The sequence below is a fragment of the Furipterus horrens genome, unplaced genomic scaffold (genome assembly GCF_987537825.1).
Source record: "Furipterus horrens unplaced genomic scaffold, mFurHor1.1.pri manual_scaffold_13, whole genome shotgun sequence".
Classification (NCBI taxonomy): Eukaryota; Metazoa; Chordata; class Mammalia; order Chiroptera; family Furipteridae; genus Furipterus; species Furipterus horrens.
In genome coordinates this window covers 32,500,629-32,528,066 of record NW_028327183.1, presented here as the reverse complement: position 1 = coordinate 32,528,066, position 27,438 = coordinate 32,500,629, and the positions used below count along the sequence as shown (strand labels likewise).

The 27,438-nt window shown below is 52.0% G+C and overlaps 4 protein-coding genes across 7 annotated transcripts in view; 3 read left to right on the top strand and 1 right to left on the bottom strand.

The window, feature by feature from the left end:
• Positions 1–3,828, top strand: part of CBFA2T3 (CBFA2/RUNX1 partner transcriptional co-repressor 3) — a 95,339-nt gene extending 91,511 nt beyond the window's left edge. Inside the window, exons 12-13 of one of the 2 annotated variants that reach the window (XR_016507611.1) lie at positions 63–3,390; positions 3,626–3,828. Coding sequence is in view for 1 of the 2 variants with exons in the window: in XM_090259299.1 (XP_090115425.1) it covers positions 63–116 (54 nt within the window). In the remaining variant the exon portion in view is untranslated. Of the gene's footprint in view, positions 1–62 lie in introns of both variants that reach the window. The other variant, XM_090259299.1, reaches the window with a different exon arrangement.
• Positions 3,829–6,924: 3,096 nt separating this feature from the next.
• PABPN1L (PABPN1 like, cytoplasmic) lies at positions 6,925–9,839 on the top strand. The gene is made up of 7 exons (XM_090260204.1): positions 6,925–7,188; positions 7,628–7,766; positions 8,044–8,111; positions 8,600–8,706; positions 8,805–8,892; positions 9,499–9,644; positions 9,726–9,839. Exons 1-7 carry the CDS (start codon positions 6,925–6,927, stop codon positions 9,763–9,765), a joined length of 852 nt encoding a protein of 283 aa, XP_090116330.1. The 3' UTR covers positions 9,766–9,839.
• A 4,026-nt stretch (positions 9,840–13,865) lies between these two features.
• TRAPPC2L (trafficking protein particle complex subunit 2L) lies at positions 13,866–17,848 on the bottom strand. Of its 3 annotated transcripts, none has more exons than XM_090260967.1 (5): positions 17,767–17,848; positions 16,241–16,413; positions 15,269–15,356; positions 15,051–15,130; positions 13,866–14,048 (listed from the first exon to the last, which is right to left on the bottom strand). In XM_090260967.1, exons 1-5 carry the CDS (start codon positions 17,797–17,799, stop codon positions 14,003–14,005), a joined length of 420 nt encoding a protein of 139 aa, XP_090117093.1. In that variant the 5' UTR covers positions 17,800–17,848; the 3' UTR covers positions 13,866–14,002. The 3 variants fall into 3 exon arrangements, with proteins under 3 accessions (XP_090117093.1, XP_090117094.1, XP_090117095.1); XM_090260968.1 differs by having other exon boundaries at positions 16,241–16,390; positions 17,767–17,829; XM_090260969.1 differs by lacking the exon at positions 17,767–17,848 and having other exon boundaries at positions 15,269–15,395; positions 16,192–16,385.
• A 113-nt stretch (positions 17,849–17,961) lies between these two features.
• Positions 17,962–27,438, top strand: part of GALNS (galactosamine (N-acetyl)-6-sulfatase) — a gene marked incomplete at its 5' end in the record, with an annotated part of 33,549 nt that continues 24,072 nt past the window's right edge. The window contains one exon of the mRNA XM_090259063.1: positions 17,962–18,090. Coding sequence (XP_090115189.1) covers positions 17,962–18,090 — 129 coding nt within the window. The remainder of the gene's footprint in view (positions 18,091–27,438) is intronic.

The following is a 27,438-nucleotide window of genomic DNA, read 5'->3' as shown; positions in this document are numbered from 1 at the left end:
CCCCATCACCACCCACTCCCAATGGCCCCTGAACCTACTCTTCTTTCTTCACACTTTTGCAGAAAAAGAAGAAAAAAAACCTACAAACAACAGTCCGCCCTCTCCACACCTTCTGAAGACTTAGTCAGCTGTGTACAACCTCACTCTTCTGTCCAGCTGATCCTCAGGGGGAATGTCCACTCACTCTAGCTCTGTCCCCCCTACCCAGCTCGAATCCCCCTGCGATCTCAAGGAGGAAATAAAGGAGTGAGGGAATTCTCACCTGTACTCGATGGGAGGACAAACAGCAGCATGGTCCAGGATCTGGCATGTTCCTGCACCGCTGTAAGTTCCCAGGACTGGAGTGCAATATATGGAGAGTGACCAGCTACTGAAAATGGGGTTCCTGGGGGGCCCTACCACGAGGCAAGAAGTCAATAGTGTACGTTAATGTGAATGTATATAGTCCTTGCAGAGGTCCAAATAATGATACTCATGATGATAATAAAGAAGAGATGTTTGCCAAATAAAAAAAAAAAAGAATAAGAGAAACTGCAGAAGTACGTAAAGTATAGGAAATCGACTGTCAGAGAAATCTGAACTGTGGTCCTATGGGGAGCAATGGGTTTGTTTGATTACTGTTATTTTTTTTCAGAGTTGTAAGAATTCACTTTGTGAGTGTTGAAAAGAAAGATTCTATCTGGTTGCCATAGACCAGGTGCCGTCCCGAACCACACCTGATGGTGAAAACCTAATTCTGAAATAGACCTAATTCCGAGATAGATCTATTTTATCCTCCAGAAAGTTCTGCATTCCAGCCACCATCTCTGTTGCCTAGAGCATGGGTCTGTCACCCTCTCAGAGGTTTGCTTTTGTGGATTTCAGAAAAGCAAGCACCAGTTTGGGATTTGGGCTCTCAAGACAGCAGAGGCCCGCCTGTCATGTTTCCAGCCTGCTGTGTTTCTCTCTTGTAAGTCTTGAACCTACTAAAACTGCAGTTTCGGATATGCAGTGACATGGGTTGGCCTCCCCTTGGAGGTGGGCACTTTAGACTCTGTTCCCACAAGGTTGTGCTGGTAAATGAAGTATCTGGAGAGTGTTTGTCCTGGGTATGCTGAGGGTCTGAGAGAGGAGGGCTAAGACCCCTAATCATTCACATCCCTGCTGTCTGGACTTAGGGGTGAGGCTGCCGGTCTGAGGCAAGTCATGGAGGAGCCCCTCACCTGGGCAGGCCTCTGTTTCTCTTCTCTTGCATGGTCCCTCTTTGGAGACAAGCAGGTATGTCAAGGACACTAGCATGTTGGCCAGCTGGCAATATCGAAGCCAGATCAATCTCCAGGGCTGGACCACGGGCTGAGGGTCCGAGGCAGGGCAGCCCCTCCCACCCCAGCTATTGGCCAACTATAAAAGGCATCCTAGTATGGTTCTCACATTCAGATCCCATATACCCAGAAGCCACCACAGGTGGGGCTGCAGAAACCTAGCATGAGGAGCCCTGCTGGCTAAGAGGATCCTCAGGGGTGGAGCTGGCAGCGAGGAAGCTGAGCCCAGTGTGGACAGGAGGAGGATGACCTAGTGAAGGCAGCTCCTCCGGCCCGGGGAGTTCTGAGGGAGGTGCTGGAACTCCCTTCTAGGTTTAGGAAGCTGGTGTTTCTGTTGATCATGATGCTTAAGCCCCATTTGGCTGAAGACCTCACAACTAAACATGAAATCAGTAGCTTGCTGGGGGAAGGCAGAGCTTTTGCATTAGGAGTTAGACTAGTGATGCTAAACATGTGTCCATGCAGCCCCTGTGTCTGCACCTGGAACACCTGCTTTTCTTCTGCAAAGAAGGGATGTAGCCTCCTGCCTCTGCTCAGAGGCCAGGCCATCCTGCCCTGGAACCTCCTGAGCTTACAGACCATGGGCCAGAGGTGTGGCCTGCAAGGGTCCCCTCCTCACAGGTAATTGCCAAGATCCAACACTTAGGTGACCCCAAAGCTCTATGAGGTGGGGCTGCTTGAAGAGCCTCCTTCCGCACAAATCAAACCAAAATGTCAGCTTTACCTCTCCTGTTCTGGGGCCAAAACTATGACTGGAAGGCAGCAGCCAGAGCCCACAGCCCACAGCCCACAGGTGGCGGACAGCACCCTGGTGTGTGACCCTCAACCTTTTCCATCCCCTCCTCTTGTCTCCTTATTTTCCATCCTGCCCTGGACTCAGGCTGGTCTTTATCTTGGGATGTGTCACCATCCCCGGGTGGTGTCTGGGGGGTATTTTGTTTGCAAAGACCAGTGCCTCACATTCCATGCATGGACAGGCTGGCACACCCTGGACCTCATCTGAATAGAGAGGGTCCCTGTCCCCATGGCTCACCAGGACACAGGAAAACTTGGTTGTTACCAGGGGCAAAGAGAAAAGCTGGAGAAAGTCTCAGGGGTCCCAGAGGGTCAGGGCTCTAGGACAAGAGAAGCCGGCCTCCCCGGAGGGGCTGCCCCATGGGCTTGGCAAGTGGGGTTGCTCATCAGGGCCCCAACAAGTTCAATGACAGAGGGAGATGGACGGGAAAGGGGCTGAGTGCCATTGGTTTTGGTTTCATACCAACAACATGGTGGAGAGAGATCAGCTCAAGCCCTAACTTTCTCCTGTTTGCCAGTTTCTCCAAATATATTCTCAAAATAACACCAAAGCTTTGTCTCCGTCATCCACCCACCTTGCCCGTCCCAGCCCACTCTAGCAACATGTCCAGCCATCATTCTGCCCATCCCCTCAGCCCATGTACAATTATTTATTCTTTTCTTTCATCAGTAGTTTACCCCTTCTGACCAATCCAGTCATCTCTCTGGCCATCCATTAACCCTTCTACCCATCCACCCACTGACTCACGAGTCCATTCGTCTAACTGCCCATCCACCACCTATCCACTCCATCCATCTATCCATCCATCCATCCATTACTCTATCCCAACTATCACTTGGTCCCATCCTCCCCCATTCATCCTTTTACTCACCTGCCTTCCTACCATTCACCCTTATACACACCATGCATGTGTCTGTCCATCCATCCTCTGATCTAATCCACACAACCATGCCTCTATCCTTCCACCCATCCACCTCTGCACCCACTGAACCCAGAAGCACCGCCAACCCCCTCTGTATTCCAAAGCCTCAAGGGTGCTTTGGATCCTCCCATGACCTTATCTTCCCTAAAGGAACCTGCCTGTGGGCACAGCCGCCCTCTCCAGTGCCCCAGCCACTGTTTCAGACCTGCTCCAGAGACAGATAAGGTTCTGTTGCAGGCATTATGGGCAGATTGGACCGAAGTCCTAGCAATACCTCTGGCCAGTCTGGGCCCGCCACAGGCCAGGACTGTGAGTTGAGAGGAGGCCCACACACCTGCTCAGGAACCCTGTGACCAGAACCACCAGTCAGGGTGAGCACATTCTCTGGCAAAACCCCAACATTGTGGGGTGGGGTTGCCCTCTCTTCTCCTTGCCTCTAGGGGTCACTGCCCCAAGGAAGTGTTCTCAGGAAAGGAGGGGAAGGGAAAGAAAAAACCCAATGGTGGCCTCACCAGCAGACACCAGCTCCTGGAGCCCCTCTTTTCCTGGGGTGCTCATGGCCACACTGCCCCTCTTCCTCTCTCATCTTCCATCCTGGGATCCTAGACAGCTGGGAATTCACTCTTCAGAGCTCTGGATGATGCAGAAACAGGCCCTGCCCAGGCTGAATTTGGCTGATGGTGGTAGGTATTCCTGGGAACCTAGAGGCCTAGTAGAGGCCCCACCCCCACCCCCAGCTCTCTCCAGCAGTCTGTTTCCATTGGCCCTCAGGCTCCCGTGCCACACACGGCACCTTTCTAAAATGGGGGGGCTGGGATCAAGGTCCTGGATTATGGCTCTTCTGGCAGGAGAGGAGAGAGAAAAGGGGCTCAGGAGCTGGACTCTAAGGACAGGTCTGCTCCCTGGACATCTGGTGGATAAGGCATGGGGGAGATGGGTGTCAGTGACAACGCTTGTACTGATCTCCCAGCGTTCCAGAAAACACCATCTTGCATGCTGCCATTCCTTCTGTTTCAATTTGGCTGGCCCCTGGAGTGCCACCCCAAATATTCTTTGTAGCAGTAATGCAATGTTAGGACTCTAGGTGGAGCCTGGTTCTTAAATACTAGAATGAAGGCATTGGGTGCCCTTGCTCCCAACCTGGACAAGGGGCCCAGCCAGGCCAGCCGTCAGCTCACCCTCTGCGTCCTTCACAGGCTGAGGTGTTCGGGCCATTGGGAATGGGCCTAGGGCACAGCCTCACACAACCTCATGGGGAACACATTGATTTTCCCCTTCCTCTTTCCTCTTCTTCTTCTTCTTCTTCCTCTTCTTATTTTTCTTCTTCTTCTTTTTTTAATTCTCCAAAAGGAGTTGGACAGTGAGTGTTGGGTCATTTTCCTGTAACGGGTTTCCCTTGCGCTGTGTAGGATCCGTGGCATGCCGTCCCTGTCGCGTGTCCTCTGATGTACTCTGTTTGACCTGGATGCTGTAAGATGTTACAATTCGGGTCACGTCAGTTACCTCTGTGTTGTGTAATAAAGCCCAACATTTGCCATCATGGCTCTGCCTCTCCTTGAGTTCCAGGTGCCTCCAGCTAAGCCCTGTTTCACACATATATTCATTACACGTGTGTTGGGAGCTTTCTTTGTTCCAGGCAAGAGACAAAATCCTGCCCCAAGTGGGCAGGACATAAGTTGGACATAAGTTGGAGTGTGAATGGGACATGGGCAGGTGACCCCCTGCTCAGTCTATATGTAAACTTTCATAATGTTGTGTCCTCAAGGTGATCTAGATGACCTTAGACCCCAGATGACACCCATGGACCCAGAGCGCCACTGCCTGTGGCAGTGCTGGGCCCTTCCCACAAGACTCTGGAGGTAGTCACCAAGGGAAGGGACACCTTGACCCCCAAGGAGCCAGGGTGTCAGCCATGGTGTCCCAGTTCCTAGGGCAGGTCCCGTCCAGAGTCAGGTGCCCAGTACTCAGCATTCCTGCTTCATGGGCGGCCCCTGGGGGAGGGGTGTTATTAATACTCGGGCCCAGGCTTAGAACATGGTGTATTTTGAAAGGCGTCATTGCAAAGGCCAGTGTGGGGGTGAGGCTCTCCCCACGCCAAGTGGCTGGCGGGAGCCCCAGCCAGGCCTGGTGTGTCAGCAATCTCAGCATAGAGTGGGATGACTCTGTTTTTCCATTGCAGAGGTCTGAGCTCAGAGGGAGGCTGCCGGGGACTGGGCCTGTGCCCAACAGTTCTCAGCTTAGACATCGCACCATGTGGTGCCCTGCCTTCCGTGCGGAGGTAGAGGAAAGGGCCCTGACCAGAGGCCTACCTTGGGGCCTCAGACCCACAGGAGGGAGGGCACCAACTGCCTTGTCTGAGGGGAGAAAGACAGACAGTGGCTGCACTTCCATCTTTATCCAGCCAGCCTGGGGTCGAGGCCCTGTCCTCAGTGCAGACATGGACCCTGCCCTTGAGGCACTCTGGCCTGCCAGAGCAGACCTGGGGATGTGTAACTAACACTGGACAGACAGGAGCAGTGGCTACAAGAAGGAGAAGGAACAATCAGGGAGGCTCCCTGGAAGCAGCAGTACAGTGGCAATAGTGCCCCCTGGAGTCGTGCACATATAAGTGCAGGCAGCTGTGCGGAGATGGAGAAAGGGGAGAGCCAAGGAGGACCTGCATTAGAGTTGGGAGGTCTGTGCATACAGGACCACAGCCGACTGGGGGCCAAGAGACTGCCTGGAGACCACCCTCCCTTGGGAGCAAAGAGGCAGAAGCCTGTGGCTTCCCAGGGCTGAGGCAGCAGCCACAGGTGTCCCCACTTACAGGACACATGCCTTGACCCCCCACAGCTCTTAGGGGAAGAATGCTTCCTGGCTCTGGGTTCACAATCTAGCTCCACTGTGGCTTGCAACTCTCCTCCCCAATAACAAGTTCCCAGGGAAGAGCCCCCACCTGGCCCAACTTGGACCTCCCAGCTATGGCCTGGGGTAGGCAAACATGCTAGAGTGGTCCCCTGTAAAAATGTCAGGAGGACAGAAAAGCCACAAGAGGAGCTCCCCCAAGACTGAGCCAGGAGGACAGATGGAGGAGACCAGGGCACACAGGGACACTGGCTTGCGGCTGCCCTCCATGGGTAGCAAGTAAGGAGCCGTAGAGGGGGCAGAAGCAGGCTTTATAAATTGCCTTTAGGCCCCCAGCATCCATTGCCTGATCTGCACTTAATTCAACCATTGTGCTCTGAGCCAAAGCAGGATTCTGGCTTCATTTAAGTGGCTCCCGCCTAAAAGCTGGTCCAGAATGAGAGTGGGGAGGGGAGGGTCCATAGAGAATGGATGGAGGGGTCAGGAGGAGAAACAGAGGTGGACCTCTGACCCCTGGGCACCCACCCTGTCCTCATCCATCCAGGCCTTTGCTCAAGCTCTTCCCTCTGCCCAGGCCATCCTGACCCAGTCCATCAAGGCTGGTTCAAATGCCACCTCCTCCAGGAAGCCTGCTCTGAACCCATATACCCTCCTTCCTCGATAGTTTGCTCATGTCTTTGTCAACTTAACAGTGGCTTACCATTGGTGTGAGGACTGGCGACTCCAGTTAGCTTCCTGAGTTGTCACTGCCCCTAGCTCAGGCCTCCAAGCAAGCCTGGCTGAGCTGATGTAGAGGAGGCCCTCCTGTGTTCCCCCTTGAGTGTCCTAGAGATGCTTGCTCCAGTGAGGAAGAATGGGACAGGGTCAGAGGTCCACAGCCTTTGGTTCCTCAGGGGCTCAGAAGCCAGGGCTGGAAAGTTGGCTGCAGCTGGAGGTCTGCTCAGTCCTTAGTAGGAGCAGCTGGCCTGGGGGAGGGCTTAAAATCCATGGAGGGCACCCGTAGGTACTGGTGTGGAGGTGAGCATTGAAGGCCCTGCCTGCCTGTCCCCTCTTTGTCCACCATGTGGCCTTTCTGTAGCCGTGCTCTCTTCCCACCCCCCACTGAGGCCTGGCTCCAGAGGGCTTCCTCAGATCCTGAGGCCCAGGGCTGGGGGGCCTGGAGCTGGACTGAGAAGGCCCCTCTGGAGCTGCAGTGTGGGGACAGGAAGGAGGAGGAGGAAACTGGGAAAGCAGAGGACAATGAGGAAGATGCAGGCTTCCCTCTGTTTCTACTCAAAAGTGAGGACCTGCCCGAGGACCTGCCTGAGCACCCAGTACTTGACCAGGTTAACAGCCTCGTGGAGCACAGCTGCTTGGGGCACCGGGTGGAGCTGGCCAGAGACTGGTTGCAGACCTTGGGCACCCTATGTATGAGGGCGGGGTAAGGTGGGGGTGGAGGCAGGGAATGAGCTACTGCGACTCTAACTTCAGAGGTGAGAGGGCCATTATCCCCTGCCTGGAAGAGGGTAGTGGGGGTGACACGCCCTGCACAGGGTGGAGGGAGCAGGGCGGCCTCTCTGGTCTGTTGGGGGAGGATTACAGGGGCTTCTCTGTGGCCCAGGTCCACATGGCCTTCCTGTTCCCCTTGGAGAAGCCCCCTGCATGTTCCTGGTGGGTCTCCAACCCTGAGGACCACTGGGGTCAGGCCTGCCCACCTCTTCCCTTCCTCAAGAGGAACTGGGGGTGTCCCACCTTGGGGCTCAGTCTGGGGCTGTGTACTGGTAGGAGCTGGAGGCCATCAGACTGAAGCTGTGTGCCATGGAGCAAGCCCAGGAGCTGGAGCTAACCAGGGCACAGGGCCACGTGGGAAAGCAGGAAGGAGCTAGGTCTGTGCTCACACCACAGCTGCTGCGTCCTGAGACAGGTAGGAGTGAGCAGGCCACGCAGACCCATTCCTTGGGCATGCGGCTCTGAGCCCCCTTCCTCCTCAGTGTATCAGGGTGGGCTGGGAGCTGCTGCTGGGAAGGGGCCAGCTCACAGGGAGTGTTGGCCTGGCAGGCAACAGTAAGTCCTTCCAGAACAGGCCCAAGGGGTCAGTGACCTCTCTCCCCAGGATTGAGAAATGAGCCACAAACATGAAGTACCTGCCCATAACAGCTGCCCAGAGCCCCCAGCCTGTCCTGAGGCTGCTCTCTCTGCAGGCTGCCCCTGCCTTAGGATCCCTGTGGAGAAGGTGGAAGTGGACCACAGATCCATCTATGTGGGCAATGTGAGTGCCGAAGGGGAGTGAGATGGGGTCTTTTCCGGGACCACCACAGGTCTGCTGCCTCCTCCTGGCTGTAAGGACGAAAGAAAGGGACACGCAGGACAGGCCTTCAGGGAGAAGGAAGAGGGCAGGTCTGAAGCGGGGGGAAGGGGCTGTGGGCCTGTGTTGTCAAGTGTTCTGATTCCCCAATGTGAGCTGGGAGTTGGGATTTCCACATGAAATCTCCCAGTTGATCTATCACTGGCAACAGATTCCACTTTAAAAAGCCATACACTCTGCACAAGCCAAAGCAGCACAGGGGTGTGTCACCTAACACGTGGGGAGTGTTCATCTGTCTCCAGTCTGCCTCCAACAGGAGTGGGGGCAGAAGCCCCTGCTACCCCCCACCTCCAGGGCTCCCGTCGGCCCCTCTCTACCAAGAAAACATGCTGTGGAGGCCCCCCGGAGGGTGAGGCCTCCGCAGGAGCCCCACACCAGGCTGTGCCTGTCAGGTGGACTACGGGGGCACTGCTGAGGAGCTGGAGGCCTACTTCAACCTCTGCGGGAAGGTCCAGCGGGTCACCATCCTGTGCGACAAGTTCTCTGGACACCCCAAAGGGTCAGCATAGGGCCTTGGGGAGGGGGCCAGGCGCCCCAGGCTGCTGCCCCGCGTGGGTGACCTGGGTTGGGCCCTCACCAGCCCTTGTTTCACCCCAGCTATGCCTACATAGAGTTTGCTACTGAAAGCTCAGCCCAGGCTGCTGTGGAGCTGGATGAGAGCATCTTCCGAGGCCGGGTCATCAAGGTGTGTGAACCCCATCAGTTGCCAGGACACCTTGAGGTGGGGTGCTGGCAGTGTGGGCTGTGCTCTGAGCTTCTCTACGTTAACCCGATAATCCCTGAGATGCCAGGAAATGCAGGCATAGGGAGGCTGACATACAGGGAGGCTGACAGAGGGGCCCAGCCTGCCCCTTCTCCAATCCCCCAGCATCTCTGGGCATACCTACTGGGCAGCAGGGGTTGTAGGAAGGCACCGCAGACCCCAAAGGTTTTGGCTTCTGTGTGGCACTAGGGAGGTTCCCCTCCCAAGCTGGACCCCACCCCATGAAGGAGGAGATGTTGACTCAACATGGATCTATCATGTGACCACAGATGTGGCTGGACAGTTTAGGCGTAAGTGGGTATCTTGACAAGGTTGAGAACAAGGTTAGGGTCTGATGCCTTGGGAGGCCCCATGACATGGGGTTCTGGTGGGCTCTGGGGCCACCACCTGTGAGTCTCTAGTAAAGAAACCCAGGAAGACTTCCTGGAGACAGCTTTAGTCCTGGGATCTGCCCTGGGGAAGGGATTTAGGCTGCACTGGAGAAGGTGTGAGAACAGGGGTCTTGGACCACTTGGCCTTTGGTTCCAGGTGCTGCCCAAAAGGACCAACTTACCAGGAATCAGCTCGACAGATCGAGGGGGCCTGCAGGGACACCCAGGAGCTAGGGGCGCACACTTCTCCCACAGCAGCAGCCTCCAGGGTGGGGCCTGCGTCAGACCACGAGGGCGGAAGAGGTGAGCACAGGTGGGAAGGGCTTGGCCCTGGGTGGGCGAGGCCCTGGGTGGGCACTCACCTCCCATTCTCTCTCTGCACAGGGGGCATGGAAGAGTCTCACCATGGTATTCACCGTACTGAAGAACCAGATTCTGAGTGGGGCTAGGTCAGGAGTATACAGCTGGGCTCCACGTGGGACCATTTACTCCCAGGGGATAGGTCTGGGGTGCTGTGGGATCATACAGCAGGGTGGGGGAAAGAGCATGAGGCCAGAGGAGAAAGGTGGGGGTCAGTGAAGAGCTGCCTCCACATCCAGAAGAAACAACCCTGCCCCCTTCATTCAGGCAGGAAAACAGCCTAGCCAACAAGGGTCACGCACAGTGGCCCAACCCTACAGCTAAAGCCACAGTCACAAACCAGGGTACCACGCTGGTCTGGGAGGAGTGCTTGGAGTTTTGGAGGGCCTTGGGCAAAGCTCCAGGCAGGAGAGGCCCAGGCAGCACTGAGTCCGCTCAGGGTTGTCATACTCAGAGCTCATCAACTAACTCCTTTTAAAGAAAAATAGAAATGTGTGTCTTAATGGTATAAATTATTAAATTTGAATAATTTTTAAAAGCACACAACAGACCTCCCTTTATTCATCTCTCATGGACATGCATTCACTTTCTCAGGTGCCGATGCTAGAGAAAGGCAGGTGGTAGGATGTGGCTGTGGGGCCAAGACCCATCTCTGTCCCACTTCACTATTAACAGCCAGTCGGCATTGTCGGGGCTTCCAGTGTCGCCATCGGCCCCATGCTACGGGGGAAAGCAGTAGCTAATTTTGTCTTCACACCAGGTCTGGTGGCCTCCAGGGCACATGCTCCCCCTACAGTGAGTGACCCAGACACTCGCCTTTTGTGTCCTAACCTGTGAGGGGACTGCAGGTGGGCACACACCTCGGGCATCCAGGACAGGTCTGGCCCTCATCAGAAGTTCAGGAAGCAGAGGGGAGTTTTTTGTCCTTACTTGGTCCCCTGACTGCTGTCCTCTCTGAAACGGACACACCTGGCTTTCTCCCTGAAGCTGCAGCACGTTCTCAGTCCCAACTGCATTCAGAGCTGAGAAAGGAAGCTCAGAGCCAAGTGCAAACACACTTAGTTCTGGAATTAACTACTAATGAGGCCTCTCTGTGCTTTTCAAAAGCAACTCTCTCTGCCTTGTTTTGCTTATTTGATGATCAATTCCTTAAGCTTCAAACAAATGCCTTGTGCTTCCATCTACAGATGGAGCCACCCAGTCAGTCCACAGATGGGTTGGTCCCTGTCTCTGTCCCTGGTTCCCAATCTCTAGCTCAGCACCTTAGGCCTCAGCAGGCAGAATCTTCATTGGTCTTGATATACTTGTTGTGCACGTTGGCTTTCCTGTTAAGGTCCCACAGAGTCTTCTACCCCAAGTAGTTAATTCTTCTTTAGAAGCATTTTCTTTTTTTAAAAGATTTTATTTATTTGAGAGGGGAAGGAGTGAAGAAAGAGGGAGAGAAACATCAATGTGTGGTTGCCTCTCACATGCCCCCAACTGGGGACCTGGCCAGCAACACAGGTGTGTGCCCCAACTGGGAATCAAACTGGTGACCCTTTGGTTCACAGGCCAGCACTCAATCCATTGAGCTACACCAGTCAGGGCTAGAAGCATTTTCTTGATCCCCTCTGTGTGGGCACTTTGAGGAGAGTGGGCCCAGGAATCCCTCCTTTCCAGTGGATCTCAGACCTAAGAAGGTCAAGGCGGAGGGGGGATGTAAAGCACTCCTGGGCATGGCCGTAATGTGGGCGGCGAGGGCTCTGAGCAATGAGCCACTGAGCAGACCCAAGTGGCTGCCTGAAGAAAGCAGAGACACACAGCTCCCCTTGCCCCTGTCTGGTCTGGGGCTGAGAGGGAGAGGCACTGATGCGCAAGGGAAGACTGACTGCTGGCAGTGAATTTCAGCCAAAGAAATCACCTGGAACAACAGTCAAGGGCTGACTAGGAGAAGCACCTGAGGGGCTCAGCCATGGGGTTGCAGGGGACAAGCAGGCAGGTGGCCCTCAATGAGGCCATCTCCTGTACAAAGATGTAAAAAGATACTGTGAAACGGCCATCTGACAGTTCTTTTGGCAGAACAGACTAGCAGATTACTGCTAACCCTTGATTTCCTCAGACTTAGATAACGCTACCTAACAATGTGTGTGGAGACTCCCTAACGTAGGAAGCATTTATGAGTTGATCTGGCTGCACCTACAGAAAAACCCAAATAGCAGTGGCTTCAACAAGGGTTTATTCTATTTCTTCACACAAATTGCTGAACACAAGTAGCTGAGGGCTAGTATGTCCCAAAGACCCAGGCTCCTGCTAGCTTTTTGCTCCCTGTCCTTAGAGGATAAATCTTATCGTGTTCTCAATATGGCTGCCAGAGCTCCAGCCATCACATTCAAGTTCTAGGCAGGAAAAAGGGAAAAGATGAAGAAGGGTACTCCATCTGCCAGGTGAAGCCCTTTAAAGTATCTTTCCGGCCCTGGCTGGTGTGGCTCAGTGGATCGAACACCGGCCTGTGAATGGAAAAGTTGCTGGTTCAATTCCCAGTCAGGGCACATGCCAGGGCTGCAGGCCAGTTCCCCAGTTGGGGACATGCAAAAGGCAACCAATCACACATTGATGTTTCTCTCCCTCTCTTTCTCCCTCCCCTCTCTCTTAACATAAAAATCTTTTTAAAACATCTTTCCTGCAAGTCCCTCCCAACACCACCCACTTACATGCCATAACTCCCTATCCTGTGTACTATGAAAGGTAGAAAATTATCTTGTCTAGTCAGTTGTCCTCAATACTGGGGAAGTTAGTACAGAAGCAAGGAAGAATGGACATTGGATCAGCAACTTGCTGTCCCCACCAGAGCCGTACTCAGGCAGGAAAGATCACTATTGAAACCTCAACCACGGACTGCAGGGAAGAAATCCTTGTGAGGGAGGCCTAGGGCCCCCTGGCATTGCAAGCAATGCCTATTTGTTGGCACTTCTCAGCCCTCCTCTAGGTCTTCCAATTCCACCTGCAGTGGTAGGGGTGGAGGGGAGGCACTGGGACTTGTTCTTAACACACACTCCTAGCTGTTTGTTTTTTTAACTTCTGTAATTAAAAAAATTAATCCTGTTCTTGTTAGAAGAGAGGGCAATCCAAAGGAGTGCAGAGAAGTTCATCTCCCAGGTCCAGCCCCAGGCTGACCAATACTACAGCCCTTCCCATTCCCCAGAGGGATCTGAGCCACCTTCCTCCTGGTCAAAGACCCTCCCGCCAGTGACTGAAGTAGAGGGTGAGGGGGACTCACAACTGTCTTGGGGTACTGACTCGAGGCAGCCAGCCACCAGCTGCACTGACTACAGCTCAGAGAAGACTGTGTGGATGGAGCTCAGGCTCAGCAGGTCCTTGTCGCCTCTCCCACTTCACAGGGCACAGTACCGAATGGCAAAGGGTGTTCAAACCTGGGCTGCCTGACCCCAGGAGGGGCTGACACTTCAGTCCTAGTCAGCTATTAGGACTGTCCTCTGGACTTGGCTGAGCAAGCTTCTGGGGAAGCAGAATGCACAGACATCCAACTACATCAACTCCTCCTTGAATATAAGCCCCGCCCCTCCCAGGCGGCTTGCCCATGGGCCTGGGGGTCAGCAGGGGACTCATCCCCTAACCCTTCTGGCCCTGAGGCCACTAGAAACCCCATGCCCTAATAGGCCGAAGAGGGTTCATTTGTGCTCCAAAAGCAAGCAGCCACAGGCAAGATGCTGCCGTAACATGAAGAGTCCTATATCTTGTGAAGGCTGCCTCCCAAGGTTGGGCTAAATCCAGGCATCAGGCTGGATGTGAGGCCAGAAAGAGAACTTTGCCCTGTGGAGGAAGGCGACCAGGGCCTGTGCCTCTCTAGATCCAGCTACAGGCACAGGAGGCCCTATATACCACGCCACCTGGTCAGCCACTGGAGGGCGCTGGAGAGCGGCCAGTGGAGCTGACGCTGGCCCACAAGTCCCCCTGAAGCCTCCTCTGCTGCCCCATGGCCTCAGCCTCTCCAGGGCTCCCAACTCTGTGGGCTTCCACCACCCAGCTCCCACTGCCCCTTCGTGTCTTGTGGAGACAACAGTTCCCTGCTCTGTCTGGTCCCTGACCTCTGCACCCTCCTTGAAAACCCCAGCATTAAACTCCATAGTTAAATCCTCTGCAGACACAAAAGGAAAAAGCCAAATCTGATGTCACAAAACATTTAGTTGACGTGTGTGGCACGTGTGACATTCAGGAAGAGGTAAATGATAATAAATACACATCTACACATCATGGTTACGTAAAAACACTTCTCTTCAATCAAAAGGCAGCAATGTTCTCACTCAACAGACCTGTATCATCATAGATGTCACCATGCTATCGAAGGCCCTGAAAACAGAAACAGACCAATTAAGAGAAGAGACCAATTAAGAGAAGAGACCCAAGACCCAGCTCTCCACACCTTGCCACACAGAGACAGGCTCTGTGGCATCGCCTGTGTCCCAGGACACTCTGGGAGTCAATGCTCCAACATCCAGATAAATAAACTTAGCTGAGAAGCCAGGATGTGTGTCCTGCCATCCCTAGCAATGAGAATCTAAGTCCCCTGCCTCCTACTTCCCTTTGGGTTTCCCAAGGTCCTGCCTGCTAGGTTTCCAGGTAGGTTTCCAGGCAGGGGTAGAGGCCGCAGTGCAGCAAGAACAGTGGCTGTCACTGCCCTGAACAGCCCAGGACACACAGTTCTACATAACAGTGCTGGCTTCTCTCCGCTGGGACCCAGGATGACCCAAAACAGTGTCACAGCTGAAAGCAGGTACCACGGAAGGGCCTGGCTCAGGTCATTGCAGTGTGCTCTCACCTGCCGGCTACAAGCAGCAGCCCCATGGGAAACATGTCAAGAAATGCAGGGAATTCCCAGGAGCAGGCCTGGAATGTGGGAATGCTTCTTTATGAAGCATCTTCATGTTGGGCCAATATTAAAAGACTTTATTTGAAGGTTATTTGACGTTCCCTGCAATCCAGTTTCTGCCCCATCCAAGTTCAATATCAAAAAATTAGGCAATGACAGGAGGATATTTTCCCAGTAGGCTCCTGTCCATATACCTAGGCCCTCAGTGACTTCTGTGATGGCACCCCAGTTAATTGCTGGGCACACGTGGGAAACCAAATGGGTAAGCTCTGCCCCCCCAATTCCCATTTTATATGTTGAAAATTTGTGTGAGTTTGTTTGGAAAAAAAAATAGAACAGGGTTCTGCTGCTTCCAAACTGCTGCCTTAGGAGAACACTGTCCACTGCTTAAGAAGACTTTCCCTCCGTTACTTTCAGAATCATTGCCTTTTAGCAAGTCAAAGCCTACAAATGATGGTGAACCCTGAGAGCAGCAGCCTCACCTGGACTGAATGCGGTCCCCTGGGTTATAGAAGGGGTTACACATCACATCTGTATAGGAGTTGTGCAGCTTCCGGAACATCTGAAACAAGAGCCAGCATTTTTAGTTCATGTGTACACATGATTACTATCATATTTTTTGACTTTCAACATTTTAAAACAAAGTGAAAAAGAGAAAACAAAAGGCCCCAGGCACGGCTTACAGACCCCCTGTACTTACACTGCGAATCTCGTTGTCTCGAAGCGCCGGGTTGGAGGAATCCACCACCATAACAAACTTCACCTTGGAGTTGGTCACGTAGCCATATCTGCACAGCTGGTTAGGGAACACACCGTCAACAGAGGGACTGTGGCAGCATGTAACAGCCTCACTGTGTGGAGCGTGTGAAAGCTGAAGGCCATCTGTGCGTGTCCCCAGCTCCAAAGCCACTTTGGAGAAAGATGACAAACCTTGCATCACAGGAAGTGCCCCAGGCTAGGCCTGTCTTGCGATGCCAGGACCATATGGACCACACAGGGTGTGACTGGATCCTTCCTTGGGGCAGCTTCTGGTGTTTACTAGAGAAGCAAAGGACAGGCAGCTAAGCCTCATCCTGATTCACACTCAGGGGCTGCCCTGCCAAGGCCTTGCCCTCTATGAAAAACTAGAGGTTTCACAAAGGGCAAATCCTACCTGCGGTATCCACACCTCTCAAGGACACTTCATCTTTGAGAACACTGGCTCTCAGGCAAGTGTCACTGTAGGCAAGCTACATTACTGCTTGTGGGAACATTTTTGAACTCATTAAGTTTCAAGCCATTTGCCCCAAGGGAGTGGTCAATATTTTACAGTAACTTGTAGGGGACTGGACCCTGCTGAGAAAGAAACCCTTGCAGGCACAAAGTAGGAGCTTCCCCAGCTCTTCCATAAATCTAACAAGGGACAGATGCAGACTGTTAAAATTCTCTAGGTAATTCAAGTCTGGCTTTTCTCACATTATCCTACTAATTAAAGGAAAAAAGGGCAAGGTCTCTATTAGCCTCAAAATCCCCCTGGGCTGAAAGCCCTCACCTTTTTTTCTTTTCAAGTGATGGTTCAAAATGCCTTTAAAGGTTATCTGAACCTATAGTACACACCTGCAAGTATAATCCCTGGACTCAAACCCTGTGGGGAGAGGCCCTCCAAAAGGCGCCTGCTGGGTGGGAAGGATACACCTTGTAGTCCTCTGTGGGGTACAGCAGGCCCAGGTAGAGTTCCCTCTGGTCCACCAGGGCCTTCCCCATTGCAGAGATCTTCTCATCCACCACGTCCAGGGATGTGTGCACCATGTAGTGGAACTTCAGCTCGTTCTCCGTGGGGACACTGCGGATGTAAAGAGGGTAATTCTGCAAGAGAGGATGACAGCAACTGAAGTGATGAGAATTCACCCTGTGTGCACCAATTATGAAAACGAGGCCAGAGCAGTGAGGGTGGAGAACCCGCCAAGGGCCAACGGAAACACACTGCCTTCAGAGGTTTACATATTGTCTGCAAAGAGGCATCAATAGGGTGGGCAGGAAAAAAAGATGACTCACAAAAATGGGTTCACGCGCAGCCTGACAACTAGCCCTGTCACCTGGACAGGTCACTCACCTTATGTGTGGGGTCCAGCCCCAGCACATGCTCTCCTCCTGGCCCTATAATACTGGCTGTTTCCTGGTAAGCCACCTCCTGCAACCTCTTCACCTTAGCAGAGGCACTGGCATGCCCTCTCACTAAACCCTTCAAGGCTTGGCTCAAACCTCCCCTCATCACTGCACATCCGTTTCTGATCATCTTAATCCCGGGGCTCCCTCATGTCCCAATTCACTGTTTCTGCCCTTGCCTGGTGCTGCCCAGATATGGTGAACACTACATTACCCCTCCTCTAACGGGGCTGACAGCTGGTGGAACCTGCCAACAAATAAATAACATGTTGTAGCACATAAGGAAGGGCCGCCTCATAGGCCTGTATGGAGAGGACACAAAAGGACACCGTAATAGGACCATGTGGACAGCTACCCAGCTCAGTGTCAGGACTGAGAAACAGCTTTCTAGAGGAAATGAAATCTATAGTGGCCAGTGACGGGGATGGCCGATGGAGAAAGGGGGTTAGGGGGAGAGGACTGCCAGGTGCAAAGGCCGCAGGTGAGAAAGCAGAGCCTAGCGGGGAGCGGCAAGTGATTCTGCTGGGTTGAAGTGGCGGGTGTCAGCGGTCTGGGGGAGAGGGCTGAGGAGACCAGATTATTCAGACATTAGCCTAAGACGATGAGAAGGTACTGGAGAAATTTTAGGCGGGGAGCGTGACACGATCCGATTTGTTTTTAAAGCACTGTGGCTGCTGCGTGCTGAGTCGAGTGTCCGAGTTGGGGACGGCGTGGCGGTGGAGGAGGATGGAGGTGGGCAGCTGACTCTGGAGCAAGAACGGTGGGATGGGGCGGGGCAGGGGCCAGGAGTCTGGGGCCGGGATCCGGACGGGACGGGAGGTCCCGGCTGGTGGGCGCCAGGGAATGACGCTTTCGCAGCTGCAGAAATGGGTGTGGGCGGCACCTCCCCGGAACCGCCTAGACGCCGTCGGCTCCGGGAAGCCGGCGGGCCCATCCCTCCGGGGCCCTCGGGGCAGGTGCAAATGGAAAGGCGGAGAGGGAGGGCGCCACCGGAACCGGGGTCCCGGCGAGCACCGGAGCACAGCAGCACGGACTTCCCCCTAACGTACGTACCTCTTTTGCGATCACTGCCACGCACACCGCCATCTTGGGAGGCCGGGCCGGCCACGTCACGTGATTCCCCGGCCGGTCACGAGGCCTTCCCAGGCCCTACCCCTTCTGTCACTCAGCCGTCTCGGCCCCGCCCCGACGTTCGTAGGACAGGCTGCCCTATCTGCCTCCGCCTCTGCCCCCGGCTAGGCAGCAGCAGTAGCGGTTGCCCTGGCGGCTGTTGCTGCGGCGATGAGGTGGTGGGTGTTGCTGGTGCTGAGTGCTGCGAGGCTGGGGGCCAGTGGCACCCCACAGCCCCCCAATATCCTGCTCCTGCTCATGGATGACGTGAGTGCGGGCCGGGCTCCCGGGGAACGCTGCGCACGGGGCGGTGGGTTGGGGCGGCGGTGGAGGCGGGGGCCGTGGAGGGTGTATTGTGGGTGGTGGGAGTCCGTGTGGGGAGCGGCTGTGGGGGCGTCAGCCGGTGTGGGGATAGCGTCTGGCCCTGCGGGCTGCAGCCTCACAGGCAGGTGAAGCTGAAGCGAGGTAGTCGTGTCCAGGCTGGGAGAAGATCCCTCCTGTATTGTCCCCTTTCTTACCTCTCTCTGCAAGGGCGAAAGGGCAGCCCAGAGCAGCTGCTGCCCTGGCCAGGTGAGGACCAGCTCCGTAGCAGCCCTGCTCACCCCTGCCCTCCCAGCCAGTGAAGGGGGTGACCAGCCGACCAAGACCCAGCCTCTGCCCCTGCCCTACCCTAGGGTTGCCCCTGTTCACTTGGGCACGCTGCTCTGGCCCTGTTGAGAATTCTAGTCAAAGGTCAGGTGTTTAGTGGAAGCAGAAAGAATGTCCCCTGTCAGGTGTGTGTTCAGCCCCAGGCACGCAGTCGCACTTGTGGGCCAGCCCTTTGGAGAGGAGAAAAGTAGCAGGAGTCCTGTCCAGGAACTGAGTTGTTCACTTTTCCTGTTGCAACTTTATCCCCTGTGCTCCTTCCCCAAGGAAACAGGGAGTGAAGTGGAAATTCTGAAATTAATCAACATGAAGCTTCGGGGTACAGTGGGGATGTAGACAAACCTGGGTTGGCAGGTCCGACTCCTGTGGGCCTGGACGAGTTACAGAATCTGTCTGGGCCTTGTCTCCTCTCCATGCAGCCCTCCTCACGGTGACGTGAGGGCTGAGGCAGGGCAGAGGACAGCTGTGGTGTCAGACCCTGTGGTATGATGAAAGGCAGTGTCCTGGCATACAGCTCCTAAAACCCTTGAAGTGATGATAGCAGTGTCTGTGGGTGCTAATAAGATGGCTGAGGCCCTGAGAAGCTTCAGGAAGAGGCCCTCAGAAGACCAAGGTGTGATTAGAGGGTTGAAGCTTCCAGCACTGCCTTGATCTCCAGGGAGAGAAGGGCGAGGGGCTGGAGATTGAGTTCCATCACCAGAGATCAATGATGACTCGATCAATTGTGCCTATGTATTGAGACCTGGCGGGGCAGGGAGGGGGCGCAGGGGGCAGGGAACCTAAACTGCAGGAACACGTGGAGGAGCTGAGAGGGCAGCAGAAGAAGGTGGGGAGCTCCTTGCCCCTTCCCCATACTTCAGCCTAGGCACCCCTTCCTGAGTTGTATCCTTTATAATGAACTCGTGATAGTAAATACAGCACTTCCTTGAGTTCTGTGAGCTGTTCTAGCAAGTTATGGAACTAGAGCAAGTCTGTATCCCCAGCTTACAGCAGGTTGGTCAGAAGTTCAGAAGGCCGGGGACTTGTGGCTGGTTGAAGGGGGGCAGTCTTGTGGGACTGAGTCTTTGACCTGTGGGGTCTGAGACTACCTCCAGGTAGATAGTGTTGGAACTGAACTGAAATGTTGGACTCCCAGTTGGTGCTGGAGAGTTAGAGAAGTGGCTGGTGTGGAAATCCCCCACATATTTGGTGTCAGAAATGTTGTGAATAAATATAACTCAGAGTTCCTCAAAAGGCCAGCAGAGACACTCACAGGAGCCTTTGGACCAAGGCCAGGAGCCTCACACGGCTGTTGGACAGTCCTTGCTGGTCAAAATTGAGAGGTGCTGATTGTGTCAGCACTCAGATTTTGAAAACTCAGTACAAAGAAAAGAATGTTTTTAAAAATCTCAGTAATTTTGTATTACAATAATGATTTTTTATTATGAAACATTAACAGCATTCAGATGAGCCTGAAAAGATCATAGAAACGCATGCATAATTCCACCACCCAGAAGCACTGGACCTGCTTCTTTTTAGCTTCATAAACTCATTCAGATGATGACTGTTTCTCAAGCAGGCTTTGCGGCCCCTCAGCTGGTCCCACCCTAATGGCCAGTAGGGAAACTGCTTCCTAATAATACTTTGGTCTTGGAAGTGCTTGTTTTTTGTTTCACTACTCAGTCTTCTCCAAGTCGGAATCCCTGTCAAGCCTCATTCAAGCAGTCTCTTTTGGATGATGAGATTCTAGCTGAGTGCTCTGTCTTTCAGGTTTCTGCCCCTTCCCCTTCTCTCCAGGGTGGCAGTGGGTGTATGAAGCAAATCACGTGCCCTCCAGTTTACTGAAGCCTTGTTGAAGTGATAATATTTTGGATATACACACATACTTCAGAGACTTTGCAGGTCTAGTTCCAGAACACCGCAATAGAGCAAGCATTGCAGTAAAGCGAGTATCACAATCAAGTGAGTCATAATCTTTTTGCTGGTGGAGAGTCTTGCCTTCAGTTTATAAAAAACAAAAACAAACAAAAAAAACCTGTGAAGCAGAAGAAAGCAAAGTGCAATAAACTGAGGTATGCCTGTATTGAGATAAATAAAATAAGTTAGCCCTCATTCATCTGTTTCTTTTTGTCCTTTTAAAGGGCCTGCTAGAAAGAGCAAACTTACACAGAGGGCTCCTGTGCATTTCTGTTGGAAGTGTCAGTTTAGGCCTGGAGGCTCTGAGTGGTGGAGCATGACCAGCACTGGGAGTGTTTTTACTCGAGGGGGCTTATGTGGAGAGCCGCCCTACTTGAGTGCCCCAGCGTAGGGTAGCAGGAACCGGAACAGTGACCAGGAGCCCCAGTGCCAGGCCTCTCTGGTGCAGGTTCCTTCTTGTGGCTTTGGGGTTCTCTGGCAGCTGAAACCAAAGAAGTCTGTAAGACCTTTGTCCCGGTCAGTAAATATAAATAAGCCAGGACTTTTTGATGCAAATAACAAAATGCATGCAAAGTAACTTAAGCAAAATAAGAAAACCAGCTCTCCTGACTTGACTGACAGGCTGGAGCAGCTGTGACTTCAGGTAGCAGGATCCAGAAGTTCCTCACTATGTCTTCACTTGCCCTTATGGTAAGCAGGCCCAGCGGGAGGGCAAGCCGCCACGAAGACTCAGTCCATACCCCTGAGCCAGGCTCACTGGCTGGGGAGGGGTCTGCTGGCCTGTGCAGCTGAGGCTTCTGGCCAATGCCCTGACCCCACTCCCAGAGAGCCAGTCAGGAAGCAGGATGGGGTAGGCATGCAGACCCTTCCATCCAGGGTGGTACCTGGCGAGGGTAGGGATAGCATCTGCCTCCTTATTCCCCAGTGTGTCAGATCCAGGACAGGCCCCAGAGGACATGCATTGAATGAGTTTAGAAAATGTTGAGAACCTTTTCTTCAGTGGACCTGACTCGGCTCTGTTCTCCAAGGCTGATGAGGCCAGGGTCGGTGGGACAGAGATCCCTCCTGGGGCGTCTCAGCCCAGCTGGGCCCAAGGCCACTCCTGCTCCCAAGGGCCTAGCCCTCTTTGGGTCTGGGTCCCTTATTTGTGAAACAGTACTAAGAAGGTCTTCCCTGACTACTGAGGAAGTTTAAAGTGAGGCTGCATGGAAGCCAGCTCTGATGTGACCACGGTAGGCACATCAAGCAGGTGCCCCCAACCTGAGCTTTCGGAGCCAGTCAGCAGACCATGGGAAATTCTTCAGTCTCATGTGTCTTTATAACAGTCCCTCGTAGCCAGCAGTGAGTGATGCTTGCGTTGTTCCAAAGTGTTGAGATTCTTAGTGAAAGGAAAGTCGAAGGCAGGAAGAGAACTGTTTGTTAAGTCCAGGGGCCCAGCTGGCTTTTGTTCTCTGTGACCGTGGGTGGTCACGTAGGAGAGGGGAAGGAATGCTAAACACTTCATGTGAGATGATTTCATTCATTCCCTAATAATTAAAAGGTGGATGTTAATATTCCTATTTTTATAGTTAAGAAAGCTAATTAACAAATAATAATAGAATGGTATTAAACAGACAAAAGTTAAGACAGTGAGCCAGTGACTGTTGGCCTCAGAAAGGCCTACCTATAAATAGGTTGGCCCTTGGCTGGCATCTGGGACCTGAGATTTGGGGAGTATCCTACCATTCCCCAATAAGAAGGGCACCCTCTGCCTACATTGTTGATGCAAATGTGGTTTAAACTGAGCGCCTGCCTTCCTCCTGGGAGGCTGGAACTTTGGTGGGTGCCAGGCAAAGGGTGCCATGTGACCAACCCCTCTGCCTCTGTTCCTCCAGCCCCTAGAGGGACAGCAGCTCACTTGTGCCTTTGAGGACAAATCCACACTCGAGGTGGTGTGGGGGTTGTATGTGGGTGGGGGCAAGAAGGACCCTTGAGCATGCAACCTGGGAGCCTTCTCCAGGGCAGGCCTCAAGCAAGCTGTGCCATCTCACCTGCACTGGGGCTCTTGCAAAGTCAGCAGATGCTTCTAAAGATGCTTTCCTGCCCTCCCCCAACACAGCCTGAACTTGAGAATGCAGGCGCTGTCCCTGGACATGCAAACTTCCTGTGGGGTCTTGGTGGACTCAGACGCATTATCTCTTCTCCACATGAGAGAACCCCACCTTCCTTTCTTCTGTCAGCCATACTTCTCTTCAGGCACATATTTTATTTCAGCTCCTATTGTTACCAAAGGGAAAAGCCATTTCAATGGCTTCAGAATAAACCATCTCCAAAGAAATCCAGAGCTGAAAGGGCCAAAACCAGGACCCTACAACCATAGAGGCCTTTGAGTACAGATAGCACAGTCCAAAGGCAAAGGCCCTCAGACCCCCGTGTGCCACAGCCAGGCAAAAGCGAGGAGACAGGAGTGGTGGGACAAGGCAGTGCCTGGGAGAAGCCTGGAGGCCAGATCTCACCAGAGGCAGTGGCACCCTCCTGGGCTCACCCTTATGGGGAGGGTGGCTGTAAACCTATCATGCCAAGAAGGGGCTCCAATACTTACAGTCAGACAACAGACTGAACTGGGGCCGTCCTGGACAAATCTGCACACAGAGCCACCCATGTATGACCTAGAGTTGCCAGATCTCCTCATGAGATCACTGGGCCCAACTCTCCGAAACATCTGCAGAATCAACCCAGTGTTTTCAGTTTTACAGGTCAGCACTCTGCTGTTTCCAGTCTCAGGTGAGACGCTCAGACCCTTGTTCTTGCATACAGGCCTGACTTCTTGTTGGCTGACTCACCGGAGCCCAGTGAGTGAGAAGAGCTTTAAGAGGCCCCTGGAGAGCTGGTGAACCATGAGGGTCTTACCAGGCTTCAGCAGAACACCAGGTGCCTGTGCTTTTCTAACTGCTCTATTGAGATCTAGTTCACAATAAGTGCAGTTCACCCAGTAAAGTGTACAATGCAGCAGCCCTGACCAGGACAGCTCAGTTAGGCATCATACTGTAAAGCAAAAATTCTCCAGTTCGATTCCTGGTCAGGGCACGTGCCTGGGTTGCAGGTTGGGGTCCAAGTCAAGGCGCATGCGAGAGGCAACCGATCGGTGTTTCTCTGTCACAATGATGTTTCTCTCCCTCCCTTCCCCTCTCTCTAAAAATAGGTAAATAAAATCTTTTTAAAAATAAAGTGTACAATTCAGTGGTTTCTAGGCCTTGTGAAATCATCACCACAGTCAACTTCAGATCATTCTTATCACCCCAAAAAGAAGTCCCACCCCCAGTGGCAGTCACTGCCTAGTCTCCCTTTGCTCCTGGCAGCTGGCAGTCTGCTTTCTGTCTCTGTGGTTTGCCTGTTCTGGACATTTTAATATAAATGGAATCATATAATATTTGTCCTTTTGTGGCTGGCTTTTCTCACAAAGCGTCATGCTTTTGAAGTTCATCCATGTTGTAGCATGTGTTAGTATCGGATTGGCCAAAGAGTTTGTTTGTTTCTTAACATTGCTCTAGAAGCATGCACTTGTCTTTTACTTCATTCAAAACAATTTGTTAGGTTGTATTGTGACAGCTGTCCTATCAGTGTGCATTTTTTTAAAAAACATCAAAATTGGTGAATTTTTGTGTAGCCATTTTAATATTGAAGATGGAAGAAAACAGTCAACATTTTTGGCATGTTATGCTTTATTATTTCAAGAAAGGAAAAAAATGCAACTGAAATAAAAAAAGATTTGTGCAGTGTATGGAGAAGGTGCTGTGGCTGATTAAAAATGTCAAAAGTAGTTTGCAAAGTTTTGTGCTAGAGATTTCTCACTGGACAATGCTCCACGGTTAGGTAGACCAGTTTATGTGAGAGCGATCAAACTGAGACATTAATTGATGAAATAAATGTTATATCACACGGGAGATACTCAACATACTCAAAATATCTAAATCAATAAAGTTATTGGTGACTTCCAGCCAAGATGGAGGCCTAGACAGACACGCTACATCTTCCTCCACAACTAAGAAGGAATACAACTGCCTCAAAACTAGAGACAACCAGAAGTTCCAGAAAATCGAGCTGCATGGAAGTACAACAAAGATACAAAGAAGAAATACTCATTCAGACAGGTAGGAGGGGCGAATCTGGGGCAGAGAGAACACGGTGTGGTGGCGGCAGCAAAAGGCCAGTGGAAAGCACAGTCACACATTTTAAAAACTAGGGAGGATCACCTGGGGAGTGCTCCCAGCACCAGACGAGACCGAGCAGCCCACGGTCATAGCGCCAGGGAAAATAAAGCCTCATTGCTTCTGACTGTGCAAACCAGTGGGGGTTGGGGCAGAGGAAGAAACTGCCAATCTCTCAGTGGAGTCTGCTTGTTTGAAGGGCCCCCACAGTCCTAGAACGTCCGCAGACTCACCCACTCTGGGAACGACAGCCAGTGCAACCGCTAGAGAGGCGCCAGGTCCATACAAAAGTGTGAGAAGTGACTAGTAAAGGGGTGAGTACTGAGTAAGCGGCTTTGTTCCCTCTCAGACCACTTCCCCACATACAGCGCCACAACGTGGTGAAACAGGTCGCCGTGTACTGACGAATACCTAAGGCTCCGCCCCTTACAACATAACAGGTGTGATAGCTTTGACTAAGACACAGAAGCAAACATAGGAACCTGTCAAGATGAGGAGACAGAGAAGTATGGCCCAAAAGAGGGAATGGATCAAGGTTCCAGTGGGAGAACTAAGTGACGAGGAGATAGCCAACCTAACAGACGAGGAAATAGCCAATCTAACAGACCTAAAGTTCAAAACACTGGTGATAAAGATGCTCATGGGCTTGAAAGATATGCTTAAGTATGGAAGATGCATAAGGGGAGAAGTGAAGGCTATGCTAAATGAAATGAAGGAAAAATCCACACAAAGCCAATGGTGAAGGGAAGGAAATCAGGGTTCAAATCAATTATTTGGAATGTAAGGAAGAAAAAAACAGTCAACCAGTACAGAATGAGGAAACAAGAATTGAAAAAAAATGAGAGGCTTAGGTACCTCTGGGACAACTTTAAATGTGCCAACATCCAAATCATAGGGGTGCCAGAAGGAGAAGAGGAAGAGCAAGAAATTGAAAGCTTATGTGAAGAAATAATGAGAGAAAACTTCCCAAATTTGGCGAAGGAAATAGATACACAAGTCCAGAAAGCACAGAGAGTCCTAAACAAGCTAGACCCAAAGAGGACCACAGCAAGACACATCATAATGAAAATGCCAAAATTCAAGATAAAGAGAGAATCTTAAAAGCAGCAAGATAAAAGCAGAGAGTTACCTACAAAGGGGTGCCTGTAAGACTATCAGCTGATTTCTCAAAAGAAACTTTGCAGGCAAGAAGGGACTGGCAAGAAGTATTCAATGTGATGAAAAGCAAGGACCTACAACCAAGATTACTCTATCCAGCAAAGCTATCATTCAGAATAGAAGGGCAGATCAAGTGCTTCCCAGACAAGGTAAAGCTAAAGGAGTTCATCATCACCAAGCCATTGTTATATGAAATGTCAAAGGGACTTACTTAAGAAAAAGAAGATCAAAATTATGAACAATTAAAATGACAACAAACTCACAACTGTCAACAACTGAATCTAAAACATAAAAACAAAATCCAACTAAGCAAACCAGAATAGGAACAGAATTATAGGTATGGGGATCATTTGGAGGGTTATCAGCTGGGGTGGGGGGGAGAAATGGGGAAATGGTGCAGGGATTAAGAAGCATAATCGGTTGGTACAAAATAGGGGGAAGTTAAGAATAACATAGGAAAGGGTGAAGCCAAAAAACTTATATGCACAACCCATGGACATGAACTAAGGGGGGTGGGATTGTTGGAGAGAAGGAGGTTTCTGAGCAGAAGGGAGCAAAGGGACAAAAATTGGGATTACTGTAACAGCATAATCAACAAAATATACTTAAAAATTAAGTTATTGGTGAAAACGAAAAGTGTGTCTTATTTTACAGAAAAAACTAAACAGACTTTTTGGCCAATTCAATACTTTACTCCTTTTTATGACTGAGTAGTATTCCAGTGTTTGGATGGACACATGGTGTTCATCCATCCTCAGCTGGCGCTTGGTTTCTGTACCTTTTGACAACTGAGAGTATGCTGCTGTGGACATCGTCTGTACGTTCTCGTGTAGACATGTCTTGGACTGTGTTGCAGAGATACTCAGGAATGGAACCACTGGGTCAGATGGTCACTGCAGGTTTGGTGTTCAGATACCTTTTCAGGAGGGGGTAATGTGTCACTCCGTAAGGGAAGGCTGGAGGCTGGACAGCCTTGGCTTTCTGGGTCCTGTTCCACAGCTGGAGCTCTTTCCACCCCCTGTCCCTTGTTCCAGGAGAAGAGGGGACAGCAGTTAGCCACCGTGAAAGTAATGCCCTGGGAACGCATGCTGAGGGGATATCTAAGGAGACCAGCTTGGAGGGACTTTGTCACAGTTCATTCAGTCTGTAGTAATATTCCATAGTATGTGTATTAGTTTCCCGGGGGCACACCAAATTACCACAAATTTTGTGCCTTACAACAGCAGAAATCTTTTCTTTCTCATCTCTGGAGGCCAGACTCTGAAATCAAGGTATTGTAGAGCTGGTGTCTCCTGATATTCAGGGGGAGGATCCCTCCTGGCTCTCCTTGGCTTGTAAAGGCATCACTCCAATCTCTGCCCTCTCTGTCTCCCCCCGTGTGTCTGTGTCTGTCCTCCTCTTATAAGGACACCAGTCATTAGACTTAGAGCCCACTCTACTCCAGTATGGCCTTATCTTAGCTAATAACATCTGCACTTCCAAACAAAATTGCATCCACAGGTTCTGAGTGAACAGAAATTTGGGGGCCTGCTGTTCAACCTGGTACCAGACGGACAGACCACATTGTGTTTATTTGTTGCTCACTTGATGGACACTGCAGTGTTCCCTTTGGGCGATCGTGAACCATACTGCTGTGGACATACATGCCATTTTGTGTGGTGTATGTTTCAGTAGTGGAAAGGCCGGGTCACATGGCCATGCTCCATTTAGCTTTGTGGGGAGCCTTCCA

Coding starts and splice junctions, on each gene's coding strand:
- PABPN1L (XM_090260204.1), top strand. CDS start 6,925: ATGTGGCCTTTCTGTAGCCGTGCTCTCTTCCCACCCCCCACTGAGGCC. Junction 8,112..8,599: donor GATCCATCTATGTGGGCAAT/GTGAGTGCCGAA, acceptor TGTGCCTGTCAG/GTGGACTACGGGGGCACTGC. Junction 8,707..8,804: donor TTCTCTGGACACCCCAAAGG/GTCAGCATAGGG, acceptor GTTTCACCCCAG/CTATGCCTACATAGAGTTTG.
- TRAPPC2L (XM_090260967.1), bottom strand. CDS start 17,799: ATGGCGGTGTGCGTGGCAGTGATCGCAAAAGAG. Junction 15,357..16,240: donor CCCACAGAGGACTACAAGGT/GTATCCTTCCCA, acceptor CCAGCTGTGCAG/ATATGGCTACGTGACCAACT. Junction 15,131..15,268: donor GAGACAACGAGATTCGCAGT/GTAAGTACAGGG, acceptor CTCTTGTTTCAG/ATGTTCCGGAAGCTGCACAA.